We start from the raw sequence: 18,183 nt of genomic DNA on the forward strand, positions 1-18,183 counted from the left end.
GTAATTATTATTATTATATATTATTAATTCTTTTCTTAATTATTTATTTTTATACATAAAAATAAAATGAAATAAAAATGTACACACAAAAAAATCATTCAAGCATATTTTTGTGTCTATTTTATTAGATAGCTGTCTACTTTAAGGTTCAAATATTGTATGTAAAAGTAGTTCAATTGTGCATCTTGATGAAATATAATGAAATATAGCTGCATTTTGTTTGTGACTAGTTGTTGTTCTTTATTTTCCTCAGAACTGATTATCTGTTTTAATTTCCATGCACTTTGATTATGATTACATATTATCTTGTGAGGAAGGTTGAAAGATTTTTCTGCACTTTTTCATCCACAATTTGATATTTGCAGAAGTTGGTTAATTTTTTATTATTATTACTGTTAAAAATTAATGAATTAAACAAAATGAACAAACAAACGAATACATTCCAGGGCAGAGACAGGGAATCCAATAGTGACTTGAAGAGAGAGTGATGAAAAATGTAAGTATATATTGAAGATGTATAATTTGGTGCTGAGCCAAATGAATATTGTTTGGCCTTGGCAGAGGTCTGCGCTCTTGTCATTCAATAGTGATGCAGTTGGTGTTAATGCAACAAGAGGGACCAGCTCAATGGTGATGCCACTATCACTTCCGTGTCTTTTATTTGGCTGTTTGTGTACAAGTTGTCAACAATTGTAATGTGTGCAGGTGGTGCAGGGTCCCGAGAGGCCGGTCCTTGCTGTGCTGACGGACCGAGAGCTGCTCCTGTACCCCTCCATGCCCGAAAGCAAAGACACCATCAGCAGTCCCACCAAGAGCCACCCTCTCATCACTACCAGGTTAGACTTCCCTTGGGTTGGTTTGATCTGGTAATGAAGCCACATGCTCATTCTTTCCATGCCTGTCCCCTTTTTTATTTTGCCTCGGAAAACATTAGCGATCAGAACCTATGAGTCATATTGTTCCACCCTCACACTGATTCTGCAAACATCATTTTAACCCTGTGTTTGGTCTATTATAGACTGGTCCACTCCGGCCCAGGAAAAACCTCTCCCCTCCTGGACTCTGAGCTGTCCTTCGGCCTGCGTTCAGGCACCAAGCAAGGCGTGGAGACACATGTGTTCAGGGTGGACTCTGCCAAGGAGCTGTCCACTTGGACTCACCTGCTGGTCGACGGCTGCCACAATGCTGCTGAGCTTATCAAGGAGGTCACAACAGGTACATCCTTCATCCTTCAGTTCCATTTCTTATGAGTGAATATTTAAATGGCATCCAAGCACAATCCTCTTGGCAAAGTTTGGCCAATGAGATGTACAAGGAAGGGAAGGGACCTCGAATCCTGTTAATGACCAACTCTAATAATTATTTGCTTGATTTTCTGTTTGCAGGAAATGTTCTAAATAACTAATTCTCAAACTGTGGCACAAATATCACTGGTGGTAGGCAAGCTCTATCTAGTGGTGCTCAGGAAACATTTTCGTAACAAATAACATTTTATTGGATACATATAGGGTTGCATGATTGCGGAAAAAATGTGAACCATGATTTTCTTGCTTAGAATTAAGATTGTGATTCTCACAAAGAAATTATATTGTTTATTGTTATTATTGTGAATTATTATTATTAGCATTATTAGACTCCTCATTGTCTTGTTCTGCCTTAATAATGGTCGTTCTTCATGGGAGGTCCTGGAAGGACAGTCGAGGGGAAACTTTTAAAAATGGAAATGAAAAAAAAACATAATAATAATGTTATTATACATAATAGAAATAATAATAATAATAGTAATAATAATATTATTATTATTAGAAAATAAATAATAATAATTATTATTATATTGTTATTATTATTATTATTAGGGATGTCCTGATCCACATTTTTTAGACTCTGATCCGATCCGTTTTTTTATAGTCTTGCCAATCTGATCTGATACCAATGTTTTTTTTGGGGGGGGGGTTGTAATAGTAATAAGCTTTTTTTATGAACATGAATTGGTGGACTTGAATATGGAATTAAAAATAGCTATTCGTAGCATTAAAAATAATGCAACCAAAGTATTACTGAATTTACTTTTTTGTTACACAGCATCACCAACAATACTGCTTTTGTAACAAACCTCTGTGAGTCAGGTCCCTAATCCAATAAATGATCCAAAAAAGTCCATCCAATAAAAGATACAATTGGAAAAAATGAGTGTGCAAAACACTTTTAGGGTAGGTCCAATCATTTGACATGGTTATAGATCAATTTGTGGCGTGATTTAGAACACATGCCATTTTTTTTAACAAACTCTGTTAGGGCCATATGAAATCAATGTTATTTTTTCCCAAATTCCGTTTTTCCATTTTAATTTTTTAGAATTCAGTTTTTTACCTTTTACACTTATTTTTACCAGCATACAGTGTGTGCTATTTGAGTTCGTGAACAAAATGTCTATTAATTAAATGCAAAAATCCATTTATTGATGCAATACATCAATGGCCCATTTTGTCCAGTAATTAAGAAATGGATGTAACTTGGCTAACTTTTCTAATGGGATGCCTCAGCACATATTGTTACAAAATCTTCAACAAACTGTAATGCCTGTGCTTGTGATTAAGGAAGATGTAGTTATTAATGTAAGATATTTTTATGACACCTTATTTTGTTTACACAATTACACAAATGTGACAAAGAGTGCTCTTATTTTGAAAGCCGGAATGTGTTGCGCGTGTTGACAATGGCAATTGTCGGTTGATGCGCGCTGGGTGCAAAAATAAACGTGCCTCTCGTCTTTTTTCACTCAGAACCTGCACGTCATCAGTGGGCATTGTAAAATTTTTCGCTGCCGTTTTGACATGTTTGGTAGTGTTTGTGCGGTGCCTAGTATAAACAACCAGCGGTTAGAGCGGCACGTCCGGTGCGAGCTCCCTACACCACGATGCAGCAGTCCGGGTACAGTGAGGGGGAACTACCGCTGTAGCTACGCAGCTGAATATCCAGTGTCTAACGTGAAAATAACTTCACCACGGTACACCGCGGACATGTCTGCATGGTCGTGTTGCGTGTTCTTCTTCTTGCGGGTGGCGTGAGTCGAGTGGCAACCAGCTGTGAGACGCATTACCGCACCTACCATGTTGGAGTGTGGCTCAGAGTCTATGTTATTTTTGACTCACCCTGGCCGGCGAAGGTAAAACTGTAACGTTTGTTTGTGATGCAGCTTATTAAATAAAATGTAAAAGTCATTATTTTGAAATTAGATCACACATTTATTAGGGGTGTAACGATTCAGCGATACATCGATGCATCGATTTATATTCCTATGATCCAAGTACATCGATCTGTGTCCAGCAAGTTTCCATTCCGGAAGACATATATATTGATCTAACATCGTTTAAAAGGTAATCAATTGTTCGAATCAATACTAGGATGTAAAGCATTGAATTTTTTTGTTAAGCACTTTTAATGATAAGGACGTTAAACTCGTTTAACAGTTTGATTTGGCGTTAGTTGATTAGTCATGGCTGTTGAGTAGGGCGCACGGATGACATCATGAAAAGGCGACTGTTGTGGTTGCCAGTGGCAACAGTGCGGTTAGAACATGTGCAGTGGAATAAACGGAGCAGACAAGTCCTCTCCAAAGAGCACAAGTTTGTGAGTTTTTGTCCTGTAAAGAGTGAATCTAGACGCCCTTCACCTTGGACGCTACACTCGATTCAGTCTGCCTGTGATGTCATCGACTCGCTCTATACTGGATTTATACTAATATACTTTATATAGTGTGGGACCAAATTGGGTCACATCAAAAGTTAAGTCGAACTTTTTTAAACCTTTCAAACTCATAGATCGGAGCTTCAGGACAAGATAAAAGATATGTAGGATGTAAATTAACTTCAATATCTATCTGCAGATGAAATTTCCATCAAATCTGGTGCGATGTATGTTCATTTTGCCGCGGAATTACTGTGTACATGTAGTTTGTAGTGTGGCATGTGTAGCGCGGCCTACATGAAATGACGCTTGATTTTCTTCCCTGGACTTTTTGATGATCAAAAAAATGTAAATAGCTACTCTGCTGACTTTCAAAACAAATGTCACAGCCTAAGTTATGATATATTTTGTAGTACGGTTGTACTTGCCAAGGTTTGTGGGTTGATCACAGCTTTTGTCTTGACTCAATGTTAAAGAAATGGGAACCAAAGGCACTATTTCCCACTATGAAATTTTCCTCTAACTTCTTTAATACTTGGGGTAGTTCAAGTCATATAGATTAAATAAAAATAATCACAGACTTGATTGATTTAATTCAACCTGTTAATTCATTAATTGTTAATTCAACCTGAAGTGTTGCATTTGCCATTAATTGCTGTTTACTTGTTTGTTTTATATCCATAATTAATTCCCTGATTCCCTTACAAAAAACAACAGGAATCTAGGAAAATTCACCTGCACTGTCCGGTATCCAGGTATTTATTTCACAGTCAGACTGGTTGAATTTTTGGCTAAAAATTTACTGAATCGATTTAAGTTAATGAATCATTTCGGATTGTATCGTTCTAAATGAACCAATATTGAGTCACTTCACTGTTAATTTAATAAATTTGATATGCCACAAGCCAATTACTTGCAAGCCACATATTCATGGTAACAAAACAGTGGTACTTGCAGAGCAAAATATTTTTGAGGTGGTATTTGGTGTAAAAAGTTTGTGAAGCCTTTTTTCTAAATGATCCGTATCATGTTTACTCTTGACACAGTCCACATGCACACTGGAGAGAATTAAACAACACATCCATCCATCCATTTTCGATGCTGTTTGTCCTCACTAGAGTCGCGTGGGTATGCTGGAGCCTGGAGGGTACACCCTGGACTGCTTGCCAGCCAATCGCAGGGCACTTATAGACAATCATTGACTCACACATTCACACCTATGGACAATTTAGAGTCTGAATTAAAACAACCATCTTGCTTTATTTAAAACAAACACTCATTGTCATATAGTCATATAGATTGAACTAATCATAGATAGAATGTGAGACTTGTATTCTTCTCCAAAGTCTACTTATTATTCAGCAACGCTACTGAACTAAGCTGAGGGTTCCTGGTTTTGTTGTTTAAGGGTGCCCTCTGGTGGTAGTAAGAAGTGCTGCAACACTCTCATAAAATGGTTTGAGAAAAATAGATCCAGTACAAGATCTGTATGTAATCATTATTTTAGCTACCGGAGTAAGTCAAAAATATTAAAAACAGCTTTCTGTATGATTCCAAACAGTTCTGCTGTCCTACATTAACAATAAACAGCAACAGTAAACTCTTGATAACTTCCCTTGGCAGCCTGCAGCTGGAATGGACAGGACTGCACACTGGGAGTGCACATCGACGAGGGCTTCACACTGTTCACCGAAGAAATGGGTGTCAAGAAAAACATCCTCCTGCAGCATCCATTCGAGCGCCTAAGAATGTCGTCCGATGACGGCGTCCGCATGATGTTCCTCGACTTTGGAGGGCCCGAGGCTGAAATTGTAAGTCAAGCTTACGATTTAAAAATATACTTCAGGCAGGCGCCGTATTGCCTCATATTTTGACAAGGGGGACTTTATTTACTCAACTGCAATGAGCACCAGTCATGTCTTCATGGCTGTGGTATGCATGTGTATTTGGCAGCGTCTGGGCCATTGACATAACTGATTAAGGCTAACTACAATTAAAAAAATAAAATATGAGCAGTCAGGCGCATTTTTTTTGTACAAATACAATTTTATATTATTAAATGTACTTTTCAAAATAATTTCCCCCACACAAATACACTATTATTAACACATTCATTGTGAAAATTTAATTATTTCTGTTTTTATTTTTTTCATAAAACAGAAAAAATCTCATAAACAGAAAATATTTAAAATGAATGAATCTATAAAATGAATTGAAATGCGGTTATATAATAGCATAATTACATTATGTGTTGACAATTTTATTTTTGATAGAGCTTTCATAATAAAATGTTATATTATTCTAAATACAATTTGTAAAACGTAATGTAGTCATTATTTAAAGTTTTTTTTTCTTTCATAAGATTGTTGATAATTATTTAAGATTATATTTCCCAATTGAAATTATTTATGGATAATTTAATCCATTATTTCACAGTTTTATAAATAAATATTTGCCTAACCTATTTAATTGGATTTATTTTTATTTAACTGGCACAAAAACATCAGCTCATTCTTTACCTTTGCAGTACAACACCACACACTTTCATTTGTTTGTTTGTTTTTTTACATAATTCCACAAATATCATCTTACAGATGCCACACCAGCCGTGCAAGTAGTGTGTGTTGTGGTAAAAATGTCTGAATACACTCCTTATCAAAATTTTAATACCAGTTTAAAACACTGAAATAATTTTCATTTTGCACAGTTGCATCTCAAGAAGGTTGTAAGTAGAGCTTCAAAATGCAAAAAGAAGAAATGGGAGTGAGACTTTTTTTTTTTTTTTTGGAGTAAGCAGCCTTTAAAATGAAATAGGCTGTTCATTAGTTGACCAAAGCCTTTAAAAGCCAAAATATTTGCAAAAATTTTGATTAATTGTCGTTTTCTGTCAGGTATTCACACTGTCATGATCTCTTGATGGCAAAAGCAAAAAAGCTTTTTTCCCTTTGAACGCAGTCAGATTGTAGAGATACATAAGCAATTGCTGCTGAGGTTGGATGCAGAAAGACATTTGAACCGTCTTCAAGAATCTTGAGTGTTATGGAACAAAACAGTCAAGTGGTAGACCCCCAAAAAATGGCACCAGACCTGATCCGAAGGATCTGTGGCTGTCCGTCAAGACACAGGACGATCCTCTGGCCAAATGAAGGTTGTTACTGGCGCCAAGTGGAGTCCAATAACCATCATCTGCGGCAAGAGGGTTTTAAGGAAAAAACAGGTCTTCAAAGGCCCTGTCTCCTTCAACGCCACAAAATTGCACAAGAGCGCCAAACATGGAACATTGAAAAGTGGAAGGTTTTTTCTCTGATGAGAAAAAATGTAACCTTGATGGTCCTGATGGCTTCCAACTTAACTGGCATGACTATCTCACCTGAGATGTTTTCCACACGACACGGTGGAGGGGGCGCCATCATGATTTGGGGTGTTATTTCCTTCAGTGGAACAAAGGAGCTTCAGGTTGTGCAGGGGTGTCAAAAGGCAGCTAGCTATGCGGAGATGTTGCAGGGGGCATCCCTAATGACTGAAGGCCCTCTGTCTGTGTGGTAGGCTAACGACTGGCTTTTTTGACAGGACAGCACGGCAGTTCACAATGCCTCCCTGACAAAGGAGGAATAACGTCACTTTTTAGGACCATCCTGCGTGTTCCCCTGATCTAAATCAAATTGAGAGCATTTGGGATAGTGATAAGGGAAGTTTACAAAAATGGACATCAGTTCCGGACAGTGGATGCCCTCCGGCAAGTCACCTTCACCACCTGGAGCAACATTCCCACTAGCCTGCTGGAAACACTGGCATCAAGCATGCCCAAACCAATTTCTGAGACAGTTAACTAGAATGGTGCATCTACTTGTTACTGAGTCTTAAAATTCAGTAAACGGTCTTAAAATTTTGATCAGGAGTGTATTTATGAAAATAAATGTGATCAATGTGCCACATTAGTTAAAATAAAAAGTGTGGTTTGCATGATTATAAAACATACTTTTCTTTTTTTCAGCAACTGGACCTCCATTCTTGCCCCAAGACCATAGTTTTCATCATCCACTCTTTTCTTTCTGCTAAAGTCAAACGACTTGGCCTCCTGGCATGATAACATCCAGAACTATTAGCCATAGATATGTTTGACAAATAATACACACAAAAAAACCAACCCCGACAGACTTTGAACGATGATGGAGCCCAGCCGTGATGGATTCCCCTCTTTTGCGGCTCCTTTTTGTGAAAGACCGATGGACCCTTTTTGTGTGAAAGTGAAAAGGTTTGACAGTGACTAAGCAGCAGTCTAGCACATTAAGTCATGATTCGTGTATGATTTTATTAGCATTTCTCTCTATCATCATCTGTCATGAATGGATTGCCTTATGTACTGCTTATGTGTCACACATGTCTTGGTTGATGTTGGACAAACATCTTTATTTAAAAGAAGGCTTAAGTGGAGTGACAGGATGACAGGACCGATCACTGCGTGATCTCAAAAGGATGGAAACATTCATTCATGTTTTACTTGCCTTCACTCATTTTGAAGCCAATTTTATTTGATTTATTTTAGCTTAGCTTCACAATTAGAAACCTTTAGAAGACTACTGACACAAATGGCCTAAAAAGTAGATGGAATATTTATAAATGACAAAGGCACGCCTCTTTTTGAGCTCTTGAATGAACACACATTCTCTACAAAGTGTATCCGTTCGTTTAATCGTACTGAATATGTTCATTTAAACGTCAGATTTTTTGTGTCATCTGAACATCATTGGAGCCTTCTCAATGCTCTCAGAGAACAGTTTAAATAAATGAATACTTCTATATATATTGTATATTTATGCTTCAACACACAAACCCTTTCAAAATAAAAACAAATGTATATTCTTATTTAAACAAAGGTGTGCCTTCTTAAGGGTTGTTTGTACATAACATGTAATAAACTTTGTTAACTTTTAGTTTGTGTGATTTATTGTTAGCTGAAACACAGGTGTGCCTGGAAAACAGGGAAACATAAATTCCCACCACTTGTATTTTTACTAAAATAATGCGTTAACGGTGGTACCTCATTTATTTCATTAATTACGTCACCTTTTTTAACTGTACTTAAAGCATGCACACCAAAGCAAGCACGCCTCTCTGTTGTGATGGCAGACGAAGTTCCCACACAGTCACACAGAGTCTGACGCTCTTTTATTACTCCATTCTGACCTAAACAGTGAACACATCAACAGCAGTACAATTCCAACACCATATTCTGTATGTATCTCCAACTCACACACGTCTCTATTCCGTTCATCCTGGGAACTACACTTCCTCATTGTCGTTACAAGACGCGAGATGCATTCAGGGACACTCCGAACATCACAAAAACAGCATTATAATGTGTGCGTGTGTGTGCGTGTAAGTAAACAGGGCGATAAAGAAAAACATGAAGTGGATATTCTTATCACTCACTTAGTAACTTTAGTAACTCTTTATTCAGATGTACAATTTGCTACAATTTAGTATGCTGGAAAATACACTGAAAACAAGTACATTTACCTTAAATTACGTGATGTCTTTGAACTCCTCATTGCTGATAAAAACACGGTTTAAAGTGAGATTCAAATGTTCTGCAATCTGCTACTATTGACAAGACTAGTGTTAGACAAATAGATTTTTAGACTTGTGTGGTGTCTTTTAGCTTGATTGTCATATTCAGTTCATTTGGAGCTGTTAATACATACAAATATATATAATCCTCTCCTGTCATTTATCTTTCTGTTAATTAAATACAGTAAAAATGGGCATATTTCAGATATACTGTAGTTGCTAATGGTGATTAATGATGATTAATTAATTTTTTTAAATGTTTAATAATTTGACAGCCCTAACATTTACATTTTGCATTTTGTACAAAAAAATACAAATATATCGGATTCTCACTGAAGTGCTTACTTTTGTTTTTATTAATTTTAAAATAAGTTATAAACAAATTAGATATACACCTATTTTATTTATATTAATTAGTATTATGCATCATATGAATTTATTTAATAAACTAATATATTTCAAGAAATACATTGTATACATGCATCCAGTACTTTTCTATGCCGCTTATCCTCACTAGGGTCGTGGGTATGCTGGAGCCTATCCCAGCTGACTTCGGGTGAGAGGCGGGGTGGACTGGACTGGACTGGTCGCCAGCCAATGGCAGGGCACATATAGACAAACAACCATTCCCACTCACATTCATACCTATGGACAATTTAGAGTCTCCAATTAACCTAACATGCATGTTTTTGGAATGTGGGAGGAAACCGGAGTACCCAGGGAAAACCCACACACGCACGGGGAGAACATGCAAACTCCACACAGAGATGCCCAACAGAGATTCGAACCCAGATCTTTGCGATCTTCTGACTGTGTGGCCAGCATGCTAACCACTAGGCCACCGTGCATCCCACATATTATACATACTGTATATATGTAATCATATTTCAATTAATTTCAAATTCTAGCTCCCCCAAAAAGCGTTGTGATTCATTACAATAATTGTTTTGCATATTTTTTTAGCATTACATTTATATATATAAACTGGAGAAGCACTCGGAGAGCACAGACAAGCTCCGTAGTTCCTCCCCATATTGTGATTCACACCAAAATAATTATCCCACATTATTTTTTATCAGTCTTTGATATTTTATAGAACCTGTTGGAAAGTGCTCTGACCATTTTAATGTTAAAGAATCCTTAAAAAAAAAATTCTGCTGTCCGAAACAATGAAACAAAACAACATAAACTTGCAAAAACTGGGGGATTGCTAACTGTATATTCTCTTTTGAAAAAAATGTATGCTTGTACATAAAATCCAATGTAGTTGGTGCTTTCAGCACTTGGTACCGGGAAAACGCTGTTTTGTGCGTCTGTAGCTTTAACCCTAATGAGCTGTATTTGTCCGCAGTGGTAACATTACGCTCTCATTTTAACAGTATCCTGCTAGGTTGGCCTATTTGCTGAAAAAAAAGAGACAGTTTACATACAGCTCCCTCGTCTGACAGATATTTGTAATAGCTCCAAGCTGCATTTTATGATGTGTAATGAAGGCTACTTTTTTTGTGAGGGAGAGGATGGATTTTTCTTACGTTTGGTGCTCATAAACGGGCTCTAGGGAGACATATTACTGTTGAACTAAGTCACTTGTGCATAATAGGGAACCTTTAAATCATGTGGAGTATAGAAATCTATCCAAATTAGCAATAAAATCGGTCTATTTTATGCAAGATTATACGACAATATCTTTTTAGTTCCGTGTGATGAACAAACTTGTAAATTTGCTGTTTATTGCTGTTAGTTTCCATGTAATTCAGTTGGGAACATATTGCTTCAGTTTGACAGTCTTAGTCTTATGCAGCGCAGTGAAGTGTTCCTGCACTCACACTCACACTCACACACTCTTCAATGTGGTAGTAGTAAGATTTAATGCCACATGTCATCATGGTTAACTGGCAGGCTGTTCTACACGGATGTGTTTGCTGCATGCAGACAGATGTACAAAGGATGGACTTTGGGTGACATGATGGTGATGATGTCAGTGGAGTGTGTGATGGGGACAATTAGGCCTCATGCTGCTGGACTGTTTTCCTCTTAACATGCTTTGACTGCGTCAAAGCAGCATTAGATGCTTTAAGTGCAAGAAAAAGAGACCCGTAACAACACATACATGAGAGCCGTGTGTATCGAAACCCTCACATGTGAATAGCGTTCACATTTGATCACATCTACTTCCCTCCTCCTCCTCCTTTGTGCTCAACCCTCCTCTTGTTGCAGCGTTACCGTGGTAACAGCAGGAGGGCTGTGTCCATCTCTTTCCCCTGAACTATAGTGAAATTGGCAATCAGCCTGTCAGATCTGCTGGGGGGGGGGGGGCAGGGTGCGGGAGATGTTGAATATATTTTGATTAACAAGGAAATGTAGCAGGAGGGACATACAAAAACGGAGTGGAGAGAAAAGTAGGGGAATAAAAGCAGGAATTGTGCCAAAGGCTGGAAAGCAAACATGACATCCATTTTGCAAATTCAGTATGTTGATAAAAATTGACTAAGAAGCATCTGCAAAACATTTTCAACTTTTATACATACTGTATATTAAGTGTGGGCACCTCTCTCTCTCTCTCTCTCTTTCTCTCTCTCTCTATATATATATCCATCAATTTTCTATGCCGCTTATCCTAATTAGGGTCGCGGGGGCATGCTGGAGCCTATCCCAGCTGACTTCGGGCGAGAAGCGGGGTAGATCCTGGACTGGTCGCCAGCCAATCACAGGGCACATATAGACAAACAACCATTCACACTCACATTATATATAATTACCTAATTAATTAACTAACTGCCCTAAGACTTTCTGTGTGGATATAATTATTTATTTGTAATTGTTTTTAATATACAAGTATAATGGGGGTGTTGTGCTCCAAATATGACCGCCAGGTGTCAGTAACGTGCTATGTGGGTGCTTGTCAATGTGTTATGAGAGCCAGTAGGGGTCTCTGTTTCTCTTTCACAATAAAAGCATGAATATTATTACTTGGGGGGGAGGTTAGAACATTTAAGATTTGATTGGTGCTGACCTAATTCGGAACAGGACATCCCACAATATCCAATATTTCTCCTTTTCCTGTCTCCCTCCCCCATAGCCTCCCCCCTTTCTTTCTGTCCTCTCTTAACACAAAAGGACTGGAGCGAATAAAGAGGCCAAGAGATTAATACTAAAGCATGAGATGAGCAATTCATATTCCAATTGAAAGAGCATGTTATCTATTTTTTCCACACGCTGCAGTGTTTTTTTTCCTCTCTTCAAAGCAGGATTCCTGGGGAACTTTCAAGGAAGGCGACAATGGAGGCGACATTGAGTGGAGGTAGAATGTTAAAGCGACCCCTTGGAGAGGTGAAACCCCCCCACCCCCATCACCTTTTCCCCCAATAAGCATGTCTAATGTGTGCATGGGCCAGGCTTAATCAATTCGGCTGGTTTGATTCCATTTCAAAGTGCCTCCTGTCCTGCAGAATTTAGTTTTAAAAAGGCAGAAAATGAAGCCTGAGTGTAACTTTCTTCTTCATCAGCCTGGCTTGACTTTTTTCCAGTCCTGACTAGTCCTTATTATTGTTATTAGTAGTGTGTGTCTTCTACGAGGAGCGGGTTAAGCTTGTTAAATATGCCAAAGCAAATTGTATTTTTGCACAAGTAAGCTCCTTGGAAATATTCCATCAGCCCCCTAGCCCCCCACTCCTAAATGTAGTTATGAATTTTAAAGTAGACTTGTATTACTGGAGGAAGAGAAGTGTGTGATCGGAATACTGAGCAAAGCGCCCAGATTGGAATTCCTTGTTCTTGGTGCAGCTTTTAAAGTGGTGGTGGTGGTGTTGGGGTGGGTGGGGGTGTGGGGGGAGGGGGGATGGCTGTCAACATGGAAGTAGAAGAAGAAAAAGAGAGGAGGTTAACATTGGCTGCCAGGATGACAAGCACACTATTTCTTTTTGTTGTTACTTCTGAAGAAAGAAGTACAGTCATCCCTCGTTTATCGGGGTCTAATTGGTTCCAGACCCAACCACGATAAATGAATTTCCGAAGTAGGATTTAATATTGATAAATTTAATATTTACGTAGTTAGAGCATTGAAAACCTGTTTATGACTTTCTAAATACGCTTTTTACCATTATTACAGCCCTGTAGACATGACTCAACACCCCTAGAGTCACCCTTACACTTCGATTATTTTTGTTTACCACACATTGCTCAACTATAATGTACGGGATCACTGCAAGGACACAAGAGATGGCGGCTGTTTTAATCATAGTGTGTTACCGAGGTAACGAGTTAGCCTCCAATGTATTTATTGTAAACACAAGACAGTGTTTGTGGGGAAGAAGCACACAATTCCAAGAAAAAAAGAAAAAAACATACCACTTCCGCACGAAATGGGAGCGATTGACTGGCTGTGGTAACAATGGGAAGAAGCCGAACGGGGGGGGACAGCAACAGTTACAAGCAAAGTGCGGATTATGTAGTCGCGGCTTGGAGAAACGCCTTTTCAGAAAGCTAGCCAGGATGACCCAGCATCCTGCAGTGCAGCATAGCACCACTAGCTGCCTTAGAAAGAGCTGGAAGCGGCCACAAAACAGACAGAAAGACGGTTGTAGCGCTAGCCTGACGACCAGGCTAAATGCAACACTGTGACTTCAATTCCATCTGTTCCATCAAGCTTACATTATCATTGCCATTTTTAGGGCTTAAGGCTGCATTTAGCTTGTCCGCTTCGTTTAACGCGAGTGAACAATGGCAGTTGAAGTGAGACAGGGTTTATTGGAGCTGAAACGAATCTAATAAATACAACACTTGCTTTTCTTGCAAATGTTTGAAAATCGAAGGAGAACGTCAATATCAAGCTAGCAGAAGAGTTTGGAGGGGGAGGAGCGAGCCAGCTGAGCAACAGAAGCAGCTTTTAGTCCCGCAGTTATGGTGGTCTCAAATAGGAACCCCCGCGAATAGCGAGTATCTTCCTTTCAGTTGAATTGTCTTATGCTGGGTTAAGGAAAGTCCAGGGTGTGCCCCGCCTGTCGCCCGAAGTCAGCTGGGATAGGCTCCAGCATGCCCCCGTGACCCCAATGAGGAGAAGCGGTATAGAAAATGGATGGAGGGTTAACAAATTTACAAATTTAAGTGTCATCGTTATTATTGTATCCCAACCCAGACATATAATAAATAAAACAATATATATTACAAAAAAAAAACCACACAAAAAAGTACAATTTGAATTTGGAATAAAATATTTTGAAAACAATTAAAATTATGAGAATGAAATAGTTGATTTACAAAAAAAAAATTATATGTTTTTTTTATTCAACTCTTTTTACATTTTTTATTAGTGCCTGCTGACTTTGAGCGAGAGGTGGGGTACACCCTGGACTGGTCGCCAGCCAATCGCAGCGCACATAAAGACAAACAACCATTCACCCTCATATTCATCTGCGTCATGTAATGATTGATGAAGTTGCTGACGTTTTTATTTATTTAATTTGAGGCCATGATAATATCTACAAAAATCAATACAGTGAAGTTCAAACTTAGAATTTCCAAGTATTTTGAGGAAAATCTTTGCTGCTGCATCTAATGGTTGGCATGTGGGCCGACCACCGACTGCACGAACTCTGAGTGACATGAGTGAGTTGTTTGATTCAGGGATCGTACGAGAAAGCGGGACCTTACGTGAAACACAAGTCAGTGGAAGACTGAGGTATTCCTCCATATGCAGTTGTCCCTCCCAACATTGTGGTTCAAATTTTTTTAACAACTTTACACTATCACAGTTTTAAAAAAATATATTCATTAATAAATCATGCTATTTCGTGGTTCAATGCAAACATTACTAAAAAAACAAAAACATATTTAAACAATGTTTGGTATTTTTTGCCTGTAAGCATTCCCTAGCATAACAATGTTAAATTGAACGAAAATACAAATATAAGGCATTCGGAAGGTGCATTTAAATCTGTGATATGTGATATGTAGTATTCTACACTCGTCACTGGGTGTCAGTAATGTAACAAAAGGCTTTTATTGCAGTTTTGAATGATCTCACAACAGGCACAATAGTAATAACATAATAATCATAATCATAATAAAAACACAGGCTCCTGCTGCGGCCATAACCCATGCCAGGCTAAAACTCTACTTTGACCTCACTTCCTGTTATTATTATTTATTGCAACACACATAAAAACAAGGTTTTTTTACATCTTAAATGTCTTATTTTCTCTGATTCTGTTTGGTATATTTGTAATACGCGTGTAAAGGTAACGACATGCGTGTTATTTCATGTCTGGAGGACTCTAATAATGTTGAAACCCATTTTAGAAGGTCTTAAACTGCTCTAACTACTAAAATATTACATTTCTAAAGAAGGAATCCTACTTCATGGAAATTCACTTATCACGGCCAGGTCTGGAACCAATTAACCGTGATAAACGAGGGATTCATGTACCAGGAAGTAGCCTGCTAACTATTACTGTATTTAGTGTTGTTGAAGCAATGACAAAGAAAAGCATGTTATTTTCAATGTGAATGTGCTTGTGATTAAAAGGGATGTATAGAAGCGATATTGATTTTTATACTTTTATACTTCTTTGACTTTGCATAACATCATAGCAACAATGAGACTTAACACCACCACATTCATCATGTATTTATTTTTTAAATTCCTTCTATTCATGAGCATATGCTCCTGTGTGAATTCCCCCGTCAATAAATATGCACAGCCTTAATTAGACCTCACAGTTCTGTTCTTTTTTGGCTCAGGTGTATTTTAAAGCGTTCCTTTTGTCTGTGCTTTCTGGGCTTTGGCACCTTGTGACAATTTCCATGGTAATGGAGAGTGAGGCGGGAATAAAGGCCCATCTCAATGTGAATGTCTTATTAATAGAGCAGCTCACAGGCAAACAGATGGCAGCTGTCAAACACAAACACAGAAAAGGACTCAAACCACAGGCCTAATTTAATTAGACAGGAATAGAGGCATTCCTCGTTATGAAGCCGTGTCCATTCATTTGATAATCCGCAAATAAAATTAAAACATTCAGAAAAAAAGAAATCAGCATTCTCTGGAATGTTTGACAGTGACAAGCGGAGAAACAAAGTCTGCGTGGGCGGGAGAGGAAAACAGGATTTAGGTCATTAGCGGCTGGCAGTTAATGAATGCAATTAGTACTAATGACTGATTGGACTGGTAGTGTAGTCTGACTTTATGATGGTACTGCTGTTAGCATGAATGGTACATTTTGTCTCGGAATTTCTTACTTAATTTTTTGGAATGTTTATAAAAATGGCTGGTGCTAATCCCAAACGTCTAACCCTAACCCGGTCCTGTTACAAACCCGAACCCTAGCCGCAACCATAACCCTAACACAAACACAAGCTTTTCGCCTTCCTTAGCTCCAAGCTAAGAGTGAAAGGAACCCCTCCGTCCCTTTAAGACGCAGCGCTCCTCTCTCTCTCTCTCTGGCCAAGGGAGCGCTGGAAGCACATGGACTTTCCTCTGCATGCCCATAAACTGTTCCCCCGTGTCCGGACACTGTTCCCAATGTGTTGTACATTCGAGGGTACACACTCACTGTCCACATGACGCCCACACGCTACACATCGGCGACACACACATCGAAGACTCACCTCGTTGAACTGTACGTTGTCATCTCGTCCACACTGTTGCCAACTCCTCAGTAAGAAAAGTAGCGACTGGTCCTAGAAGTCGCTAGAAGTCGCTAGATGATGCCATTGTCTAATTTGCATAAGATGTTGTAACAGATGCTGTAGGACAAAAGGATAACCTCATAGGGGAGACAAAAAAAGTGGGTAAAAACACCTTAATTACATTTCGAACTACAAATAAACGTGATTCTTGGTTTGCCTGTGAATATTCTCATTCATCCAGGTCATTGTATTCTCAAGGCATTCAATCCATCGCAACTGGACTGTTGCGGTTGTCTGACAAGACATTTGGACTCTCATCTGAGCAGGCTTGATCAGTTCATGCTCAAAGACTATGTGGGACACGCACCAGTCAGACTAGATAGGACAGCTCTAGTCTGGCAGCTTGGTGCAAGATCCAATCTATTTCTCCTCTAAAGGAGGAGGCATGTGCAGACAGGAATAGTTCACCCTTCAGTGGTGTCAAATGACAATCGTTGGATCCATTGTATCCGAAAGATCTGGAGCACAAACTGGGGGTTATCAGAAACCTACAACACAGAGCTGATAATGTTCCCGCCAGCCCACAGGCCAAAAAGAAAGAGCACAAGCAACTGATGGATGCTCTCAAAACCTGTGGTTACCCCCAGCTGGTTGTTTGTAAAAAAAAGTGCATCTCGGTCCAGAAAGAACAAAAGCAAGGTGGATGAGGACGCAACAACATTGTCATCTTGTATGTCTCGGGGCTGTCTGAGGATTTTGAACAAACACAACGTACCAGTACACCTGCCAACACTTTGAGACAGAGGTTGGCACAGGACACCTGATACCCACAACAACAATGTGGTGTTGCTGGCCAGTGCAGTGAGGATTGTTACATTGGGGAAACCAAGCAGCCTCTTCGGGTCAAGACTCAGATGTCTATCTCCACCTCAAAGACAAACGTGCACTTTTTTGAGGATGAAAACCTACACGTTCTGGACAGAGAAGACAAATGGTTTGAAAGGGGAGTGAGGGAAGCCATCTACATTCAGGTTGAGAAGCCATCTCAAACCGGGGCGGTGTGGGGGTGGTTGGGGGCCGAGGACACCACCTTTCTCCCACATGCAACGCTGTCTGTCCTTTCATCCTTTCCCAAAAGATTCAATCATTTAGCCTCTAACAAATAAACGAGGCATAGCAAGCTTGGTTCCGGGTGTGTCCATGGCCATCATGACATCTGAATGGAATGCTAACGAAGGCGATACCATCCAAACGACCATCGTTGGCGGGCAGAGGCTCCACTGCATTGTATCCTAACGA

At 39.0% G+C, this 18,183-nt stretch overlaps 1 protein-coding gene across 1 annotated transcript in view; it reads left to right on the top strand.

Annotated features, from left to right (window-relative positions):
- Nucleotides 1-8,585, top strand: part of snta1 (syntrophin, alpha 1) — a 35,212-nt gene extending 26,627 nt beyond the window's left edge. Inside the window, exons 5-8 of the mRNA XM_054785743.1 lie at nt 706-836; nt 1,019-1,215; nt 5,311-5,498; nt 7,682-8,585. Of these exons, the coding sequence (XP_054641718.1) occupies nt 706-836; nt 1,019-1,215; nt 5,311-5,498; nt 7,682-7,774 (609 nt within the window). The 3' untranslated portion in view covers nt 7,775-8,585. The remainder of the gene's footprint in view (nt 1-705; nt 837-1,018; nt 1,216-5,310; nt 5,499-7,681) is intronic.
- Nucleotides 8,586-18,183: the final 9,598 nt, after the last annotated feature.

The sequence above is a fragment of the Dunckerocampus dactyliophorus genome, chromosome 8 (assembly GCF_027744805.1).
Source record: "Dunckerocampus dactyliophorus isolate RoL2022-P2 chromosome 8, RoL_Ddac_1.1, whole genome shotgun sequence".
NCBI lineage: Eukaryota > Metazoa > Chordata > Actinopteri > Syngnathiformes > Syngnathidae > Dunckerocampus > Dunckerocampus dactyliophorus.